The sequence below is a fragment of the Thalassophryne amazonica genome, chromosome 17, assembly GCF_902500255.1.
Source record: "Thalassophryne amazonica chromosome 17, fThaAma1.1, whole genome shotgun sequence".
In the NCBI taxonomy this organism is placed as follows: Eukaryota; Metazoa; Chordata; class Actinopteri; order Batrachoidiformes; family Batrachoididae; genus Thalassophryne; species Thalassophryne amazonica.
The window spans coordinates 63,165,471-63,187,844 of NC_047119.1; the positions used below are offsets into that span (position 1 = coordinate 63,165,471).

General features: G+C 40.7%; 1 protein-coding gene across 3 annotated transcripts in view; it reads right to left on the reverse strand.

The window, feature by feature from the left end:
• chd1 (chromodomain helicase DNA binding protein 1) overlaps positions 1-22,374 on the reverse strand; it is a 121,447-nt gene that overhangs the window by 79,664 nt on the left and 19,409 nt on the right. For 2 of the 3 annotated variants that reach the window (XM_034191475.1, XM_034191474.1), the window contains exons 3-7: positions 19,330-19,537; positions 16,871-16,990; positions 11,820-12,016; positions 6,208-6,476; positions 3,408-3,633 (exon numbers count right to left, since the gene is read on the reverse strand). In XM_034191475.1, coding sequence (XP_034047366.1) covers positions 3,408-3,633; positions 6,208-6,476; positions 11,820-12,016; positions 16,871-16,990; positions 19,330-19,537 — 1,020 coding nt within the window. The remainder of the gene's footprint in view (positions 1-3,407; positions 3,634-6,207; positions 6,477-11,819; positions 12,017-16,870; positions 16,991-19,329; positions 19,538-22,374) is intronic. The other variant, XM_034191476.1, reaches the window with a different exon arrangement.

Sequence of the window (22,374 nt, forward strand, 5' to 3'; positions counted from 1 at the left end):
AACGAAGAAGTTAGCAAGTCGCTGAACTAGGAAGCGATGTCACCATGCTAACTTCTGTAAAATGTCTAAGTTCAAAGGTGTTATTAGGTTCCAAAAACAGTGTTTTCAGTTTTAGAAGTGCTTAATTCTCGCTAGCTTTTACGTAATATATGATAAACATGTATATAAACACACAAAACAAAGCGGTTTTGAAGAAACCAGCAACTGATATCACAGTGCAGCTCTACTCTAATTGGCTGCCACCCGCGTCACTCAAACACGAAACGGATCAGATTATAACAGAATGCAACTTTTTAAACCTCTTAAAATACATCAAGGTTAGCAATCTTTGAGCTTGTCCAAGGTCTGTGTCCCAAGAATGTTCCCCGTGAATTTGAAGACTGTGGCAGTAATAGAACTGGATTTATGCTGTACAGATGGACGGATGGAGATCTTGAGATCTTGTGTGCGTCCGTCTGTCCAGGTCTTCGCAATACCCGATGGTCATACGTTGGCCTCAGGTAAAAATGGTAGATGGGTGGGTAGACAGACATACAGACAGATATCTCAAGGCCACAAGTGACAGCACTCCAAATGCTACTTTGTGTGCACAAGATACAATTTATGTGCACCATCTGATTAATTTGTTCCCATATTTGATTAGTTTTTTCACTGTGCCAAGATGTGCATGCAAACTGTGAGATATATTGAGGGACCCTGAGTGAAAGACATTTGTGAAGGTAATAACAGAAACATTTGTTGAGCACAATAGATTATGTTAGCACAGAGAGAAGCAAGCATGCAGAGGAGTGAATATCGAGGCTTTATAGGCTGACAAAATTATTTCCCTTGTAAGTATGAAATCAACAAAATCAAACCAAACAATGGAAAGTGATTATAAGTTGTGTTTATATACATAGCATGTTAAGAGCTGCAGTTAATTCCTCCCCCTATATTTTCCTGTCCAAGGTTACTTCGGTGCGTCGTGGCTGTGCTGTGGACAGCTTCATGTGAATGCGTATCTTTGTAGTGTGGAGGAAACACTCATGGCAGCTCCTCCTTCATGACAGAGCCACAGCCAAGGGTGTGGGTTTAACAAAATTGAACATTCTGCTTTAAATATACAACTGGCTCATCACAGGTCAACAGTGAGTATCTCCCTCTGCTTTGTAAGAGCTGAGAGATGAGAGGCGGCGCTCACAGCCGACATGTCAAAGATTCACAAACTTCATGATCATCATCTTCATATCGTTTCAAAAACACACCAACAGTTTGGATTGAAGGTGTTTTGCTTTTTTGTCTTAATGCATTGCAGGGCTGTTAAAGTGACAAGCACATACAAAGGATCGACTTTATCGTTAGTTATAATGAAATTTATATACCGAAGAATATACTGCAATATTTACAGTTATCACAGTATGAAATTTAGGCCATATCGCTCAGCCCTCTATGATAGCAAATAATTTGTGATGAAGCAACTGAATTAAACTTCTAAATGATCAAACTTGTGATCGTCTATAAACACCAAAAATATGAGGGATAAAAAAAAAAAAAAAAAAATACAACGAAAAGTCCAATTATCTCCCCTTGACAACGTCGGACCAGATTTATTTGCATTCATGCACATCTTGTGTAAAGTCTTGTTGAACGCCATGAAGCAGCTGCAGAGAAGTCACACTTACTTTTTTTCCCCCGTCTAAGGAGTCGCACTTACAATACAGGGTTTTCCCCAGGCAATGGGAACAACAGCGCCACGCCGTTATACTGCCATCTAGCACCACTACAGTGTAGTGTCATCTCATGATGTTTTAGCGGGAAACTTGGTGGTAATCTAGCGGCACGCAAACCCGCTTTTGCGGGAAATTTCACATAAACAACTTCAGCTCTTTATTTTATCCTGTTTATATCCAGATGACACAAACCATGACAAAATGCAAGTGTTACACGAAGTCAGATGATCAGAGGACGATCTCGGCATTTTTTGTTTCATCTTGGCAGGACCACAGCCCATGTGGGGCGCAGCGATCGCTGGCCCTTCATTAAAAAAAAAACAAAAAAAAAAACAGAAAAAACAGCAGCCGCTTTCCACTGTGCAAAAACTTAGTGCGCATGCACTGTGCGTGTGTGGTGCGTGCTGCTCTGTTACAGAACAGGCTCACGTCAAGACAGACACTCAAAGTAAAGTAAAAATAAAGCCTACCAGCTCCACTGAGAAGAAGGAAAAAAATAACCCTGAACAGTGATCCACTTGTGACTGCCAAAGTCTACTCCACCAAAAAACAGCATCATGAAGACATTTTGCGTGCACACTCACTGCAGGACTAAAATAGTGTCCAGCGACACAAACAGCAGTGTCACCACACGTTAAAATCCAAAATCCAACAGACTCTGCAAAATCTAAGAGTTTTGGGGTGAAGTGTGTCGCCTTCTGTCTCTCTGTGCAGCCTCTGTAAATCCAAACCTTCACTTTCGAATGAAAGCTCAGAAGCTTCGTTATAGGATGAAGCAGTGTTCATTTCTTTACTATTAGCCATTGAAATGTTTCTGCTTTTCCTAAAATGTACATCACACTGAGAAATGCCGACAAACGCAGAGTAAAATGCAGTGTAATAAGACGTTTTCCAGAAATGCACTTGCTGACTCAGGGAGGAAAGCTGGACCTTTTGTTTTTCTATTTTTATTTTATTTTTTGACAATACAGAGGAGTGTCAAAATCTGAATCACAAGGACACAGTGAGATTTTCACAGTGAATGCTCCCAGCCTGGTGATATTGTGACTTGGGAATTCAAACTTTTCAAATTGAAAGTTATGCAGGGGAAATGTGTAAAAAAAAAAAAAAAAAAAAAAAATCTGGAATCGCCCACAATTTAAGTTGTTTTTCTGTGCATTCTTTTTTCTTTCAAATAAGTTTATTGCACATTCGTAACATACAGTGTATCAATGAAACACAAACATTTTAGATTAATTTAACTAATCAACAATTCAGCAGAGAATCAGAGCAAAAACAGTACTAAAAGATTTTCATTTTTGTCTTCGGACTTCAGGACACAAGGTCGGACAGGACCCCGAGTGGAAGCGTTGAAAGCGCGCGGTGAGAGTTCCCGACAGCACTGCTATACTAAAAATTTCTGGGAAGAACCCTGCAATGTCAATATTATGATGCTTCAAAAGCAAAATTCCATTAATTGCTGCTTGACCATGTCTGATTAAAATCATTTACCCTTCATGTGGCTCTTGACATGGTGCGCTAACACTGTGTGCAGTCTCACCCAAATCTACCCACAGGCTCAGGAGGAGGGGGTTTTGTCTGTTAGTCTAACGGTTCACTATGTGACTAACCAAGTCTTACGGCGGTAATGTGCAGAACACGATTACAAATGAAAATGCAACAGAGCAACTTCTTCTATCAGAATTCAAATCAACTCACCATTTCTTTTTGTCTTGTTCCTTCTTCTTGAAATTGTCCAGTTTCTTCATCCCTCTGACATTCTGTAACTTCAGTGTCTCCTCCGTCTCCCAGGTGTTGTGGATGTGGGCCCAGTTCTTCCACTTAATGAAATACTGGATCTCACCAGCCTCTATGCTTGGATTGAAGCTACCATTGGGGTCTCCGTCTGCTTCCACAGCGTATACAGTGGTAGCGCTCCCCGTTGCTACAAGAAAAATTAAAAGAGAAGAACAACTGGTCAGGTTAGACTGTACCCTTGTGAGGTGAACTGGGTCGATGTATGCTGTGACTTTGCACTACAAAAATAAATTTAACTGATCTGAGAAACGTGGAAGTTTACCCTTAGAAAAGCCAGAGAATGTTTTTGGGGGGATTTGATGAATAATAGTACAGACCAAAAGTATATATGAAGAGAGACATTAAATAAGACGTGCTTCATACCACTGATCTTGTTATTACATGCTGCATTTATATGGATGTGACAACGCCAATATAAATAAATACTAATTGATTAATTTAAAAAAAGACTGATGAGGGAGGTCTTGACAGGCAGAGATGACGGGGTGCAAGTGAACCGGAATTTGCTCTGAGGCGATGGCAGAAAATAAGTTTCCAAGGACAGAGTGTGGAATCCATCAGAAAGGACAGGATACTATAAACCCAGACTGTTGGTATTGGTGCTGTTCAGTCTGGAAAAGGAAAACAATTCTAAAACAGACTGAATTGGTAACTGAGAGTTATAGTGTTCATTCTTCAGACTGGATCCAGGGGTTAAAGACTCAGGATCTGACCAAAACACTAAAGATTTTCCATAACAAGCAACCATGACCAGGACACGGGGTGATGACAGTGAGCACAGCGCTGCTCAAAACAGCAGGACTTCCACAATAAAATTTGCAGCAATGGCATTGTTCATTTTGGGTTGAAATCACACTGTGCAGTCTGATTTTGGACTGTGCTAAAAGCATTATTCCTGCAAAGTGGCTCTCTGGCCCGTGGCAGGCCTGCTTGCACGGGTCTGGCCCAACTTACAGAGGTGTTCTGCGGTGTGGTCCAGCTGGAACCATGTGCCAGAGACCAAGTGGGGAAAAGATAAAATAGTGATAAGTCCAGTGTTTTGTAGCGCGAGTGCTCCCTTGCTGATCATTAAAAGTATATTTCATATAAAGCTTCCTAACTGACAGACTGATGTTTTTCTGTGGTGCAGAGCTAACTCTTCCAGCAGCCGCAGGAGTGCCGACCAAAAGCCAGTGACAGGACTGTTCAATTTATTATTATTACAACTTGGACAATACAGTCTTCAATTCATTAAGCAACATTTGGGTTAAAAACAGCTGTTTTCTCATATTATTAATGAACATGAATCGTGGTCAGTGTGGAAAAAACACAAAATATTTCCTCCTCTTCTTCCACGAACATTCCTTATTGCATAAATTATTCAGGTGGGCCAAGCTTTATATGGGGAGGTTGGCTGAAGTAAATTTTTTTTTTTTTTACCAGAAATGCTCGGTATTTTGACGCATTGAGATGCACCGTGGACTGTGCGAATCCCTGCTGTTTAGACCTTTTACCTTCTGCAAAATAACCCATAGAATTTGCATCCGATTCTATTATGTGTGAACACAAGCATGTGTGTCAAAGGAATTTTTCACGGTTTATAACACACGGAGGCACATGATGCATCTGAAAAACACTGTGCCAGTTCGGCACTTTTGTGCCAACAAAACAGTCCACGGGTCTGTTTGCAGATAAAGACATCCAAACACGTTCGACTTGTATGTACAACAGGTGGTGTTGTCATGTGTGTAGAATGATCCATTGATTTGATATTTGGGCGGGGCAGGCTTGAGATGGTGAGGCAGGTGAAATCCTGAGTATTTTGCACCATAAGGACTGCACACATCCAATCGCGGATTTTACCTTCTGTAGAACAATCCATAGAACTTGCCTCAGGTTATACTGTGTGAACACAAGCATCTGTGTCTGGCATCGAGGCACGCGAAAAGATGCTTCTGAAGAACACACTGTGCACCTTTAGCTCGCCTACGTGATTGTGTGCAAAATACTCCACGGTTCTGTATGTGAACTAAACAACACAACACTGCCTGTGTGATTGTTATCCAGGTCCCGAGGCAGTTCTGTGGAATTGTGGATGTGGTGACACTTAATTACTTCCTAGGAAGTAATTAAGTGACTTAATTACTTCCTGGAGAAGCCAAAATAAATATTATAGTATTGTGATACAAATTATTTGACCAGTAGATGTTGTGATGACACCTAAATGAGTAGCCAAAGAAGAAGACAACAGCATGACACTTCAAATAATGAAGCTTTTAGTGAAGCTCGGGACTCCCGAGTTAGACACTTCAAAAGGAGATACAGTTTCAACTCAACATATCTAACATTATTGGGTGACTTTTTCTTTTACCCACTTTTTTTTAACCAACGATAACATTGCATCATGGCTACTTGCTCCCGACTCCACTGTGTGCACTTGTGAGATGCTACAAAGTGCTGATGTGTGACACAGTCAGGCTCGTGAATGAAAGCTTCAAACATTTCAGATGGATGCCAGGCTGCCAGATTTGGACAAGTTTGATGTGCAACTGCAGACTGAGTGATTCTGAGTGCAAACACAGTTTTATTACAGGACACAGAACGGTCAAGACAGTACTACAAGCTATGGTTACCATGATTACCATCTGCTACCCTACATGGCTAATGTAAGGAACAACATGTGAACAAGTACCAGATTAGATCTAACAAACAGGTCCTTTACCTCTTTTTCTTCCTATCCGGCTTTCCATCACCCTCTCCAGTGTTTCAAATTCTTCTTCTTCAGGTTGTGGAACATCCTCACCAAGTACTTCCACCAGGTCATCAGAGTCTGTCTTCTGCTCCTCAGCTTCCTTGTAGCTGATGTTGACGGTGGCCTGCCGCCGTAGCCCTGCTGACAGCTCCTTCTGATAATCGTCATCGTCAGAAGAAGAGCTCTTCTGGGTTCTTTTCCTCTGTAAGCTACTTTTCTTCCCATTTCGAAAATTCATCCTAAGAAATAACAAGAGGCGATTGTTATTTTGTACGTGTACACAATTTCAAGAAAAGCAAATTACATGGCGTCTGTAGATACACATGTAGGGACAGAAAACATCCTACGTGCGTACATCTCTCACAGCAAGATAAGTTCCCCAGTTGTGACCACATTTTTAATGCACAATATTCCCTGCTGGCAAATGCTGCTTTGGTAGAAAAGTAAGTAAGCTTGCTACATTCTGATCATTTCAAGGTATGTGATTTCAGAATGCAGACACCAAGTCATGAAACTGGCACCGTTTAGGTTCGTTAATCAAGGGCCATAACTCTGATAAAATGGACCCAACACAAACGATATGATAATATTCGCATTACCAACCTATAACAAGGACTTGTGCCTTGTTTCAAAAAATTCCTATGAAAAATGTGAAAGGAATACAGGCACCCACTCAGGCACCAAACTGATGGGAGTCTAGATTTGTTAATCAAGGATCATCACTCTGGTAAGATGGGCCCAACTTAAATAATATGACACCATGCACATTACCAACCTAAAACAAGGACGTCTACCAAGTTTCATGAAATTACTACTAAAAATGTGAGAGGGGTTCATTTCCTCACGTGAAAAGCCAAAGATCATTTTCAGGAGCAAATTGTTACTAGTTGGCCCGTTTGAAGAAGGTGCACCTCGTGAATGCTGGTGCATTTTGGCTGCTCGGTGGGTTTAATGTTTAAATGCTTAAGTGTACATTTTTGGACATTGAATGTATGATTTATGCGTGGGCTATTAACCCATTTATTCATCACGCTTGTAAAACTGTCACTGGAGTTAGCGTGCAACTGAGTGATTAGCTTACCTGCTACCAGACGCCATCTCCTGCTGCAACCCAGCCTAGTTATGTGGCTCATACTTTGCTGGTTCATACTGTCTGTTATCCATCAGACATCAGCACTCTTCCAATATTCAGCCACTGAGTTTAAACTTCATTTTAATCCACATGATTCACCGGCACCTGCTTTACTTCAACACCCGGACATCCTTTACCTGCCCCGGCGGAGAAGCACACACCGGGGCTCACGGCGACATTTCCAATATGACAACTCCAGTTCAATAAAGTCATTTTGGTCCACCGCACGCCGACTGCCGAGGAAGACGGACGCCGCGCTAATCCAGCTGTGCTGACCTGCGTCCCACGGTCGGCTAATGCGGCAGCCAGTCTCAGCGCCACTACGGTCAACATTGGCCTCTTAAACATCCGCTCTCTTACGAGTAAAGGCCATCTCATCCCAGATCTTCTAACGGACCGTAAGTTTGACATCTTGTGCCCGACTGAGACCTGGCAACAGCCGAATGACTTTTCTGCTCTCAATGATGCTACTCCAGCGGGGTTTGTTTACCTCACTGAACCTCGTGGGACCAGTAGAGGGGGCGGTCTTGCGATGATTTACCGGGAGACCTGGAGGGTGGCGCCTGTGAGTGTGCCTGCCTGTCACTCATTCGAGGTCACCGTCTGCCAGCTCTCTGGACCTGTTCCCACCATCACTGCAACTCTTTACAGACCGCCAAAGCCAAACAAGGATTTCATCACTGACAGCGCTGCCTTTCTCACTCACTTATCCACACTTCCACCTAATATCATACTACAGGGTGATTTTAATATTCATATGGATATTCATATGGATAATGTTAATAACTTTCTCACAAAAGACTTTACATCCTGTTTGGACAGTTTGTCAACTTTCCCACACACACCAAAGGTCATATTCTTGATTTAATTTGCTGCTCAGGACTTGCTCCTATTGATTGTAAACCTGCTCAACTCCCTTTTACTGACCATCTGCTCTTATCATTTAGTATCACATTGTCTTTCTTAAAATCCAACCCTCCACATACTATTCACTTTCATAACATTAAGGATATTAACCTGGACAATTTAATTTCTCACATTAATAATATCCCCAGTGCTGATAGTCTCTACAACACATGAGTTTCTTACACACTATAACACTCATCTCAATAACATTCTCAACACTATGGCTCCACTTAAAACCCGTTCGGTCTCTTTCACTCATACTGCACCCTGGTTCACTCCCACTCTCAGACTGTTAAAAACTAAAGGCCGTCAGCTGGAAAGACTTTATCCCAAAACTGGATGCACCATTCATAAGGAAATGTACTCAACTCGTATCATCCACTACAAGGATTCTATATCCATAGCGAAATCCAAATATTACTCCGGTTTAATCTGCGCAAATTAAGGAAATCCTAGAGCACTTTTTTCACTCCTCTCACACATCACAAAACCCCAAGACTTACTACAATTTCATCTCTATTGTACTGACTTTTGCAATACTCTGGCTTCATTTTTCACCACGAAAATCCAACACATTCACCAGCAACTTTTCCCCCTTTCTGCTTCAACTCACCCATACCATGTCTTCCTGCCCTGTCCCATTTATTTTCTACATTTACCCTCCCCACAGTCAACCAAATTTCCACACTTATTCAAAAATCTAAATCTTCTTCTTGTCAACTTGATCCACTCCCCACTGTTCTTGTTAAAGCTTCTCTTCCTGTGTTGTCCCCTCTCATCACTACCATAATTCATGCCTCCCTCACCTCTGGAACTGTACCACCTTCACTTAAGACTGCCGCTGTCATTCCTGTTCTCAAAAAACCTGGTTCTGATCCGTCTGACCTCAATAATTTTCGTCCCATTTCAAATCTTCCTTTCATTTCAAAACTTCTTGAAAAATCTGTTGCCGCTCAATTACAAACCCACCTCTCCTCCAATAACCTGTATGAAAAATTTCAATCTGGCTTCCGTTCCCTCCATAGTACTGAAACTGTTCTTCTTAAAATTACTAATGACCTGCTCCTTTCTGCTGATTCTGGTTCACTATCCATCCTTCTTCTGTTAGATCTCAGCTCAGCCTTTGACACCATTTCACATCCCATCCTTCTGGACCGTCTTGCCTCCATTGGCATTACTGGCACACCCCTTACCTGGTTCCATTCTTATCTCTCAGATCGCACTCAGTTCATCCAGTTAAAATCTTTTACCTCACAAATTTTTCCCCTTGCGTCTGGTGTTCCTCAGGGTTCTGTCCTAGGCCCCCTCTTGTTCATTATTTACTTACTCCCCCCTATCTTCAGAAAGCATCAAATAAATTTCCACTGCTATGCGGATGACACCCAGCTCTATATTTCCAGTAAACCCAACACCACTCTTCCACCATCTTCCTTAACCAACTGCCTTTCTGAAATTAACCTCCTTAAATTAAACAGCAATAAAATTGAATTCCTACTCATCGGTACCAAATCCACCCTTAACAAAATCCAACCATTCTCCATTTTTATTAATGGCGTCCCCATTTCCCCCTCCCCTCAGGTAAAGAGTCTGGGTGTCATCCTCGACAGCTCCCTCTCCTTCACTGCACATATAAACATTGTCCGTTCCGCTTACTTCCACCTCCGAAACATTCACCGTCTTCGTCCCTCCCTCAGTTTTCATTCCACCGCTGTCCTTATCCACAGCCTTGTCACCTCTCGTCTGGATTATTGCAACTCCCTCCTGTTTGGTCTCCCCCATAAAACTATTCATAAACTTCAACTGGTTCAGAATTCTGCCGCCCGTATCATCACACACATTTCACAAATCACATCACTCCGGTTCTTCAGCAGCTCCATTGGCTCCCCATCTCGTACCGTATTCACTACAAACTCCTGCTCTTTACATTCAAAGCCATTTACAATCTTGCCCTGACTTGACTGATCTCATCCCCATCCACTCACTTGCCCGTTCCCTCCGCTCCGCTTCTTCCCTCCAGCTTTCTGTCCCCCTCGCCCGTCTTGTCACTGTGGGGAGCAGGGCATTCAGTTGCTCTGCTCCCCAGCTCTGGAATACTCTCCCCCCAGACCTCCATAATACTACCTCACTCACTGATTTCAAATCCAAACTCAAAACTCATCTGTTCAGACAAGCTTACTCACTCCAATCATAACTGCTTTGTTCTGTTTAATTTTAACTTTAATTGTTTTAAACTTTGTATTAATGTTATTTTATATTCTTATTGCTGTGTTGTATTTGTTGTAAGGCGACCCTGAGTGTCCAGAAAGACGCCTAACAAATAAAATGTATTATTATTATTATTATTTCAGAACACTTACACCCTTTTCAGGGAGGAAGGACGGACGACATGTTCCAACTTTGGGCCTTCGGCCAGCAGGAGATAAAACCCCTTTACTTGTGGATGTTTCCACCTGCTCTGTTTTTAAGCAGCGTCTCAATCACAGACATGGATAGGAATTTAATATCATCTTTAAACTCCTTGAAGAGAGATGCACTCAAAGCTCTGATGTGGTTTTAATATGCAACAGGATGTTAGTAATGTGCTGCGAAACATATTCAAAACAAGGATTTGTGAGACTGTAGGCAGCTGGTGGAATTGCATTCTATTGCACGCTGGGCTGTACAATCCTCTAAGAATCAAAAGAACACAGCCAATAAAACTGTAGCCATTACGAGATGAACAGTCTCAGCTCTGACCTTCACTACCGTGGAGCAGAGAACACCAAATGTACTGCTTTGTATCAAAGCACAGAATTTTTTTGTGAACGCAGAAGCCAGTAGCTTTATTTACAGGGGGGCTTCTTGGTTTGTTTGTTTTTTTTTGGGGGGGGGGGGGGGGGGTTATCAGCCAATAGGCTGCTAACCCTATGTCATACTGCAGCGTCCATCATAGTAATCAGCGTCATCCATTTATTGCGAGCTCTCAAAAACTAACCTTTTTTCTAATTTTGCAAGGACGTACTATGGATCACTGACATTGTTCCAGTCTAAAAATCATATTTGGAGATTCGTTTGTTTGGAAATGGCGGCCATATTTATGCTGAAAATAGCCATTTTGAGTAAAGGCAATTTTTTCTCAAAACCTGTCTGATAACTTTTTTCTAACTTTTAATGGCGTAATATGGGTCACTGACATATTTCACCTCAAAAAAAAAAGAAAAAAAAAAGTAGTCAGATTTATTGTTTGGAAATGGCAGCCATTGTTGTGCCAAAAACAGCCAATTTGGGTATTTGGACAATTTTCTCAAAAACTATCTGATAACTTTTCTTTTAATTTAATAAAGGCACATTATTGGTCATTGACATTATTCCCATCCCAAAATTATTTGCGTAAATTCATTCATTTGGAAATGCCAAATGCCAAAAATGGCCATTTTGCCTTCGGCTTTAACTGAGCCGGTAACCCACAGACCCTTGGCACTCTAGTTCTTACAATGCTGTGATACTTTCAGGTACCGAGCATCAGATCTGCCCATCTGACAATAAAATGCAAACAATGACTTACTTGGTAGGAGGTTTTTTGCTTATGATTTTGTGGCTGGGCTCATAGTCGGATACTGTCTGGTCGCTGTTGTCCTCCGCTGACGAGTCTGATCCAGAACCAGTCCCAGATCCTGAACCTGATCCAGAGTCTGAGGAGCCTGTGTTTCTTCTCCTCCTAGATCCACTTGATGAATCAGATTCATCACTACTTGACGAGTCCTATAAAAGATAATAAAATCTTTATATCACTGTAATGTCATCTCAAGCACATTGTAAAAAAGAAAAAAAAATGTGGGTTTGAATGGGGGGGGGGGGAGTGGAATGGCAGCTGTGGTTGCCCGAATAATTCTGTAAAAAATGTAAACACCTTTATAGAAAACATCAAAGTTTACAGTATACAACAGTTCTAATTTGCAAAAATAAGCTAAATTATAGGTTAGAGATCTGATATAAAAAAAGAAAAAAAAAAAGAAAGACCCCTGCCAACCAATAATGGTAGTAGTGTTGAATCATGTAAAATAATTAACTAAATGAAAATGGAGTATGAGCAGCCTTAAACAGAGGATACTGCATTTTGTGAAGCATGCGCAATAAGTATTTGCACCACCATTCTGTCATATAATGTAATTTAGTCTGAAAATGTAATGAACTACAGTACAGACACAGAAAAAAATATATATTATGGCAATATGGCACATGATTTATTGTATTTTCAAAGTAGTTCCTATTGTGTGACAGCACCCTGGCACAAAAAGTAAGCATGCTTGTCTCCCAAGTGAAATATCTCAGGCTCAAGGCTGCCTGAGGTCCATTCATCTTATACAGCTGGAGTTATGTTAGAAAAACCAAATCAATAAGTGGATCCCAGGCCAGACTTCCCGTGGTGGCCCTGAGCAAATGGGATTCAATGTACAGTAAGTAACAACTGCATTTAAATTCTAGAGAAAGAATTAGTGTAAAAACATCACAACTTAAAAATTACTGGTTAAAAAGGAATGTTTGGTAAATTACAACAGCTTTACACCATACAACGTACAGGTTATGTATTTTTAAAGAATTATTCTGGCAACCATAGCTACCTTTTTTTTTATAAACTGTGTAGGGCTCCAAGTAATTCTCATTTAAAAAAAAAAAAAAAACATTCCAATGTCTGAATTTTCCTCAATGGGACAGTTCCTACATAGGTGCTGTGGGAGGACAGAAATAATAAATAAATACATTTATACAACCCCAATTCCAATGAAGTTGGGACGTCGTGTAAAATAAAAAAAACAGAATACAGTGATTTACAAATTCTCTTCAACCTATATTCAATTGAATACACCACAAAGACAAGATATTTAATGTTCAAACTAATAAACTTTGTTTTTGTGCAAATATTTGCTCATTTTGAAATGGATGCCTGCAATACGTTTCAAAAAAGTTGAGACAGTGGTATGTTTACCACTGTGTTACATCACCTTTCCTTCTAACAACACTCAATAAGCATTTGGGAACTGAGGACACTAATTGTTGAAGCTTTGTAGGTGAAATTCTTTCCCATTCTTGCTTGATGTACAACTTCAGTTGTTTAACAGTCCGGAGTCTCCGTTGTCGTATTTTGCGCCACACATTTTCAGCGGGTGACAGGTCTGGACTGCAGGCAGGCCAGTCTAGTACCCGACTTCTTTTACTACAAAGCCACGCTGTTGTAACACGTGCAGAATGTGGCTTGGCATTGCCTTGTTGAAATAAACAGGGACATCCCTGAAAAAGACGTTGCTTGGATGGCAGCATGTGTTGCTCCAAAACCTGGATGTACCTTTCAGCATTGATGGTGCCATCACAGATGTAACACACCCCCATACCATCACAGATGCTGGCTTTTGAACTTTGCGCTGGTAACAATCTAGATGGTCTTTTTCTTCTTTTGCCCAGAAGACACGATGTTCATGATTTCCAAAAACAATCTGAAGCGTGGACTCATCAGACCACAGCACACTTTTCCACTTTGCATCTGTCCACTCGTCATGGATGCTTAATCCTTTCACTAAGACCTCTTCAAACTACATAGATAAAAAAAAAACAACATAAAATACTACTTACGGCAATCGGCTGCACTGGTCAAAATCATATCCACTAAATAATCTCTTTCTTCAATTTGATCACTTTGTCTAACAGGCGCCTGCAAAATGCTAAGAAAAAATTTTTGTTCTGATCTAGATCAAGCCACATTAAAACACGTTCAATGACTGGTTTTCACATCGAGCTAGACCAATGAAAAATCGTGTTATTAAACAAAGAACAGGGTATATTTCGCAGCTCTTATTAAACAAAGAACCAGTATATTTCCCGGCACTAAACGTCATTCACGGACCATCCCCCCCGCTCTGTCATAATTGTGTTATAAACCAGTCACCATTTGTTTTATTATACATCTGTGTAATTAATAAACTGATCTTCATCGGATGATTATAAGTATAAACTCCACACATACATCTCCACGTCACTACATATCCACAACGCATCCTTCCATAGGGATTACATGGCAACCTGTCGCCTCCACTGCATATATCAGGATCCAAAAGCTGGAAATCCGGCTCAGGCCGGAAAAATACCAGGCTTGCTGTCCATTTCAAATGAGCTCAGGCCCAGAGAAGGCGGCGGCGTTTCTGGATATTGTTGATGTATGGTTTTCGCTTTGCATGGTAGAGTTTTAACTTGTACTTGTAGATGTAGCGACGAATTGTGTTAACTGACAATGGTTTTCTGAAGTGTTCCTGAGCCCACGCGGTAAGATCCTTTACACAATGATGTCAGTTTTTAATGCAGTGCCGCCTGAGGGATGGAAGGTCACGGGCATTCAAGTTCTCTAGATTCTCTGAATCTTCTGATTACATTATGGACTGTAGATGATGGAATCCCTAAATTCTGTGCAATTGAACATTAAGAAACATTGTTCTTAAACTGCTGGACTATTTTTTCATGCATTTGTTCACAAAGTGGTGATCCTCACCCCATCTTTGCTTGTGAATGGCTGAGCCTTTTGCGAAAGCTCCTTTTATACCCAATCATGACACTCACCTGTTTCCATTTAACCTGTTCACCTGTGGAATGTTCTAAAAAGGTGTTCTTTGAGCATTGTTGCCCCATCCCAGCTTTTTTGAAACGTGTTGCAGGCATCCATTTGAAAATGAGCAGATATTTGCACAAAAACAAAAAAGTCTATCAGTTTGAACATTAAATATCTTGTCTTTGTGGTGTATTCAACTGAATATAGGTTGAACAGGATTTGCAAATCACTGTATTCTGTTTTTATTTACATTTCACACAACGTCCCAACTTCATTAGAATTGGAGTTGTATTCCACATTCGTCCCTGTTGGAATCACCACAGCACTCTAATCAGAACTTCCAGCTGTACAGTGCACATTCACAGATCTGAATGATATCTGCGCACATTTGATTCTCAACTCGTGAGATTTCTGAGTGAATATTTTGACCCGACGTGCATCAAATTCCAGACTCCTTTCAGTGAAGCAGAAAGCAACAGAGTGTCTACTCCATTCCGCAAATGCACAGCTCCTGCTTGTGTCACTGTCATTCGCAGTCGCTGTCGCATTTTGGAAAGTAGCATGACAATTGCGTTGGCCAATGGTAGCAACCAACAAAACAAATCCTCATGCAATCTTGCACAAATGCAAACCAGGTGAAATTTTAAATCAGTGTGCTCCCAAAAAAAGGTCACATTTGCAGTCTGGATCCCTGCACCAGACAGTTTGGGCAGTTGCTGGGCAGGATTGGAAGGTAGTAGGCGTACAGATTAAGTGGTAGGCAGGAATCAATCAATCAATCAATCAATTTTTTTATATAGCGCCAAATCACAACAAACAGTTGCCCCAAGGCGCTTTATATTGTAAGGCAAGGCCATACAATAATTATGTAAAACCCCAACGGTCAAAACAACCCCCTGTGAGCAAGCACTTGGCTACAGTGGGAAGGAAAAGCTCCCTTTTAACAGGAAGAAACCTCCAGCAGAACCAGGCTCAGGGAGGGGCAGTCTTCTGCTGGAACTGGTTGGGGCTGAGGGAGAGAATCAGGAAAAAGACATGCTGTGGAGGGGAGCAGAGATCGATCACTAATGATTAAATGCAGAGTGGTGCATACAGAGCAAAAAGAGAAAGAAACAGTGCATCATGGGAACCCCCCAGCAGTCTACGTCTATAGCAGCATAACTAAGGGATGGTTCAGGGTCACCTGATCCAGCCCTAACTATAAGCTTTAGCAAAAAGGAAAGTTTTAAGCCTAATCTTAAAAGTAGAGAGGGTGTCTGTCTCCCTGATCTGAATTGGGAGCTGGTTCCACAGGAGAGGAGCCTGAAAGCTGAAGGCTCTGCCTCCCATTCTACTCTTACAAACCCTAGGAACTACAAGTAAGCCTGCAGTCTGAGAGCGAAGCGCTCTATTGGGGTGATATGGTACTACGAGGTCCCTAAGATAAGATGGGACCTGATTATTCAAAACCTTATAAGTAAGAAGAAGAATTTTAAATTCTATTCTAGAATTAACAGGAAGCCAATGAAGAGAGGCCAATATGGGTGAGATATGCTCTCTCCTTCTAGTCCCCGTCAGTACTCTAGCTGCAGCATTTTGAATTAACTGAAGGCTTTTTAGGGAACTTTTAGGACAACCTGATAATAATGCATTACAACAGTCCAGCCTAGAGGAAATAAATGCATGAATTAGTTTTTCAGCATCACTCTGAGACAAGACCTTTCAGATTTTAGAGATATTGCGTAAATGCAAAAAAGCAGTCCTACATATTTGTTTAATATGCGCTTTGAATGACATATCCTGATCAAAAATGACTCCAAGATTTCTCACAGTATTACTAGAGGTCAGGGTAATGCCATCCAGAGTAAGGATCTGGTTAGACACCATGTTTCTAAGATTTGTGGGGCCAAGTACAATAACTTCAGTTTTATCTGAGTTTAAAAGCAGGAAATTAGAGGTCATCCATGTCTTTATGTCTGTAAGACAATCCTGCAGGAATCAGTGTGGAGGAGGAAAAACAAAAAACAAAGCAGCCTACTGACCTCATCAGATCCACTATTGGAAGAGCTTTGTTGCTGTTGTTGTTGCTGCTGTTGGAGTTGCTGTTTCCTGAGCATAGCAGATCTTTGCACCGCTAGGATACTTGGGTTAGACTTCCAGAACTGCAATTAATCAGTAGAATACAATATTAATTATAGGTTAGAGAGCTGTGATTTAATAAATAAATAAATAATGAAAAGCCCCCCCCCCCCCCCCCCAACCTATAATGGTGGTAGTGTTGAAACATGTACATTAATAAACTGGTCAATCTCTGTAGTGAAAACTGCAACAGGTCTGTTTATACATGAAACAGACAAATGTGATTTATATATATATATATATATATATATATATATATATAAAGAGTCATTATCACCCCTTGAAGATGTCAGACCAGAATTATTTTCCCTTATGCACATCCTAAGATGACCATCAGTATGATTTCATGGTACCTGCACAGCATTTTTCCCCAGAGTACATTACTAGTATACAAATAAGGGCAATAAAAGGGGAAAAAGGTTCATGTGTTCTCCAGTGGAAGTATACGCATGCACCATTACAACTAACACTTTAATGAGAAAAATTTGATTGAAATGTCCCATTACAAGGTGCAAAAATGTCACATCATGAAATCATTTACACAAGTAGGGCTGTCACGATTAGGAATTTCTGGAGACGATTAATTGTCAGGCAAATAATTGCGATTGACGATTATATTGTCTATTTTTTTTTCCTTTTTCCCCTTCTTTATATTCTCCTATCGTGGTATGATTACACAACTCTGGAAGGTTTGGCTTCTCTGAGTGGAGAAACCGGGAATAGTGCAACATTTTTATTTTTATCTTCATTTTACATATAGTCCCAACCTTTTCTGATTTGTGGTTGTTTCTGTTGCATTTCTGAAATTACAGATCTGCTATAAAGAAATGTGTGAACATTTTATTGTGTTTTAAAACTTTATGGAGCAAACGCAAACACCAAACTCTTATAAAGAAGGAAAAAAATACCTGGACATGAGCAGGAAAACTGATATAAACTTAACAGAACAATGCAGGCTGATTTGACTCCCCATATTTTTTTTTGTATAAATAAATCAGAATACAATAAGAGGCAACTCACTTTGAAATAATTAAAACATATAGCTACAGCTTAATAACTTTGAAAAATAACAGAAATTAGCAGCTTGTATTTTTATTCTGACTCCAGTTCATTTTACTGTGATGAAGTCATCCTTTTTTTCCTCATCAGTCACGTTTTGTGCTTGAACACTACATTAAGCTCAAGATTGAACAAATACGTACCTTTGGAAAATAACAGCTGTTAAAGTTCAGCTTTTTGTGATCTGTGCCTCTGAACATTACTGCACAGCTTTTCTGTCATTTTTGCTCAGTTCATTTATATATTTTCATTTTTAAGGATTTTTTTTAAGGATATTTGACCGTTTATTTCATCTCATAAATTCAGTATACGACACGCACATGGTGTGAACAGGACGGTGCCATCAGAACCGGTAGAGAAAGTACAGAGTGTAAAGGCAGCTCCACGGTTTGTTTTTTTTATTTTATATATATGTTCACTCGGGTTAAAATCTTCTCTCTCTGCTCCACGCTCGCTGTGTCACGTGATGCTTCACAGCAGAACGTAACGTATCGTGCCTCCGTTCAGGAATCTCGCTCCCTCAGTCTGCAGCGAGTTGCGCGCACACACACACACACGCCCCTTCGGTAAACTGCGCATTTTAAAAGGTTTTGAACAAGACGTCTGCTGTTTTAATCGGCCGTCTTATTCAAAATTTGAACGTCCAAATGACGGCAGGACGGCTCGCTGCTATGAATTGAGAGAAAAATCAAAGACTTAAATAAAATAAACGACTCGTCAACAACTAAATTAGTTGTTAACGATTTCAACCGTCGACGTAGTCACGACTAGTCGAGCCAGCCCTACAAAACCGAAATGCATCCACAGCGGTGCCGTGGTACGTGGCTTTGGAACCAGAACCTCCTCACGCTCCGTGTTATTATCCGAGCCTCCCTAACCATCCGACCAAGACAAGAGGAAACAGTGAGTGAGGCAGCGTGCGGCTGCTGCTGCACGATGACGTCAGACTCCGTGTCATTTTATTGATTTGTTGATAAAATGATTCACAGTAATCGCAATTATGAAAAATATTCGCGAATATGAAAAATAATCGCGATTAGCGAATATTGTAATAATTGTGACTGCCCTATACACAAGTAGTCATTTTCAAAACATCGGAAAATACAAGCATATTTATTTGATAGCTAAATAAAAAAATTTGCAGTATTTAATTTTTTATTTATCTGTGGGATTGTCAGTGTACAGGCTGAGCACTTTCAAGGGAACATATCTCAAACAGACTTGGAAGATCCTGTAAATTTGACAGATTATCTAACTGATGTATTATCATGGAAACCATTACTCTCGTAACACGTCCGTGTACCTCTGCTCCGTCAATGTTTGACTTGTTTGAGGTTTCATTCTTTTCCTTGGTTTTCTCGGCATCAGAGTCTGACTGGCTGCCAGATTCTGATCCACTTCCTGACTCACTGCTCCCTGATTGGCTGCTGCTGCTGGAAGAGCTGGAACTGGAGCCCGAGCTGGATCCAGATGCCGAACCAGATCCAGAACCAGATTCATCATCAGAATTACTGCCATGTTGAAAGAAAAATTAACAAAATAGATTTGTGCAATGAAAACAAATCCATTATAGCATTGTCTTATGTTTGATTTGTACGATATCTATATCTTAATTTTCCAAGGCCCAAAACATATCTGTCATGGCTCCAGACTAATATTTTTGAGTAGGAGCACCACTGCCCCTTACTGAAAATTTTCAGAGAACAAGTAGAAAATTTAGGGGTACAAACCATAAATTGTCATCCTAAATATTTACATCTTTCCACTTTAAAGCAGTTAAAGCAGAAAGATGTAAATATTTTACTCATAAATGCTTTGGTACTTCCTCAGCCATTTCTGTTGGAAACACTATTTGCTTGTGATTGCTGTGTGTATATATACGAGGGCTGTCAATAAAGTAACGGTCCTTTTTATTTTTTTCAAAAACTATATGGATTTCATTCATATGTTTTTACGTCAGACATGCTTGAACCCTCGTGCGCATGCGTGAGTTTTTCCACGCCTGTCGGTGACGTCATTCGCCTGTGAGCACTCCTTGTGGGAGGAGTCATCCAGCCCCTCGTCGGAATTCCTTTGTCTGAGAAGTTGCTGAGAGACTGGCGCGTTGTTTGATCAAATTTTTTTCTAAACCTGTGAGACACATCGAAGTGGACACGGTTCGAAAAATTAAGCTGGTTTTCAGTGAAAATTTTAACGGCTGATGAGAGATTTTGAGGTGATTCTGTCGCTTTAAGGACTTTTCACGGTGCGAGACGTCGCGCAGCGCTCTCAGGCGGCGTCATCAGCCTGTTCAAGCTGAAAACCTCCACATTTCAGGCTCTATTGATCCAGGACGTCGTGAGAGAACAGAGAAGTTTCAGAAGAAGTCGGTTTCAGCATTTTATCCGGATATTCCACTGTTAAAGATTTTTTTAATGAAAGACGTGCGGACGGATTGCAGCGTCGGCTCGCAGCCGCTGCGACGCTCCGCCACAGGAAAAACACCTCTGTTGGAAGCCTTAAGGACAAGTTGGAACATGTCCAGCTGTTAAACAATTTCTCATATACTCACTCCACTGAAAGCCATCAAAAGCTGCCTGGATTTTACAAATGGTTATCAACACGGAGGTGTTTTTCCTGTGCCGCCGCACCGCGCCGGCTGCGTCCCGACGCGCAGACCCGTCCGCACGTCTTTCATTAAAAAAATCTCCTTTAACAGTGGAATATCTGGATAAAATGCTGAAACCGACTTCTTCTGAAACTTCTCTGTTCTCTCACGATGTCCTGGATCAATAGAGCCTGAAATGTGGAGGTTTTCAGCTTGAAACAGCCTGACGAAGGCGCCTGGGACCGCTGCGCGATGTCTCGCTCCGTGGGAAGTCCTTAAAGCGACAGTATCACCTCAAAATCTCTCATCAACAGTTAAAATTTTCACGGAAAACCAGCTTAATTTTTTCGAACCATGTCCATTTCGATGTGTCTCACAGGTTTAGAAAAAAATTTTGATCAAACAAAGCGCCAGTCTCTCAGCAACTTCTCAGACAAAGGAATTCCGACGAGGGGCTGGACGACTCCTCCCACAAGGAGTGCTCACAGGCGAATGACGTCACAGACAGGCGTGGAAAAACTCACGCATGCGCACGAGGGTTCAAGCATGTCTGAACCCTCAGACATGCTTGAAATATATATATATATATATATATATATATATATATATATATATATATATATATATATATATATATATATATATATATATATATATATATATATAAAATGGGAAATATTGTATAGGAAAACAATAACTTGGTAGATGGAACACTACTACTGAGACACTGAATTCATTCTCCTTATATATCTGATCCTCAACTGCAGATATTTATTGAAGTCTCGCAGACGAGGAACACGCCACTCGACATCCGTATCTCTCTGTGGGTAAAAAAAAATACTGAAATTTTGGGTAGAAACTTCTGACTGATAGCAGAAAGTGAAAATTTCAAATGAACAATCTGCCACTGTACTCTACATGTCATGCATCCCACGTGAGTATGTACAATCTGCTTGTTAAATATAGTGTGCGTGGGATTTTTTGTGTGTTTTTATAGAGGGCAGCATTAAAATTAGGCCCCCCCACCCCCACCCCACACACAGCTCACTCATGAAAAAAATAAGTTGGCAAATTTGCAGTTGCCCACGCCCGAGTGCAGTGGTGGGCACTGTTGAGCTAATCCAATAACCGATAACTATTGAAGCTAATGTTTTTGTTAGCGGATTAGCTTTTCAGATAAGTTTCTTCACCGTTTACACACTGTTTTGGATAATCAGGACGCTTTATGTGGAATATTTTCTTCAGAATTTAATGAATCCCACTGAAACTAACAGGTAAGAATTCATATTTATTACGTGTCTTTTACTCTGCCTGCCAATCAAGTCACAGGATTCAAAGCGTGTGAAAAAAGCAGCAGCTTTTAGTTCATAAATAACGGCATATCTAATACCGAGATAAACTGTGATTTCTAATACTGTTTTACTGCTTTTGAAAGATGATGACAGTGTTTGAAGTTTTATTTTTTAATTCATTCATTTTTCGTGCGTTCTTTTTGTATTTGTGATCCTTGAATTTACCCAGCAGCCCCTGCGGCCCTTAAAGTGAACCTGGTTTATCAGAAGCCGACAGAGTAATCTGATGTGGCCGCATCCGAATCAATGCTACAATTTATCGGTTATCTGCAATAAAGATAAAATTTAGCAGTTTATCGGTTTAGCGTCATAAAAGATAACTTTTCAGATATCGATTTAATGGTTATAAAAGCTAACTTTTTGGTTAGCTGTGCCCACCACTGCCTGAGGGGTAGTAAAAAGTACTCAC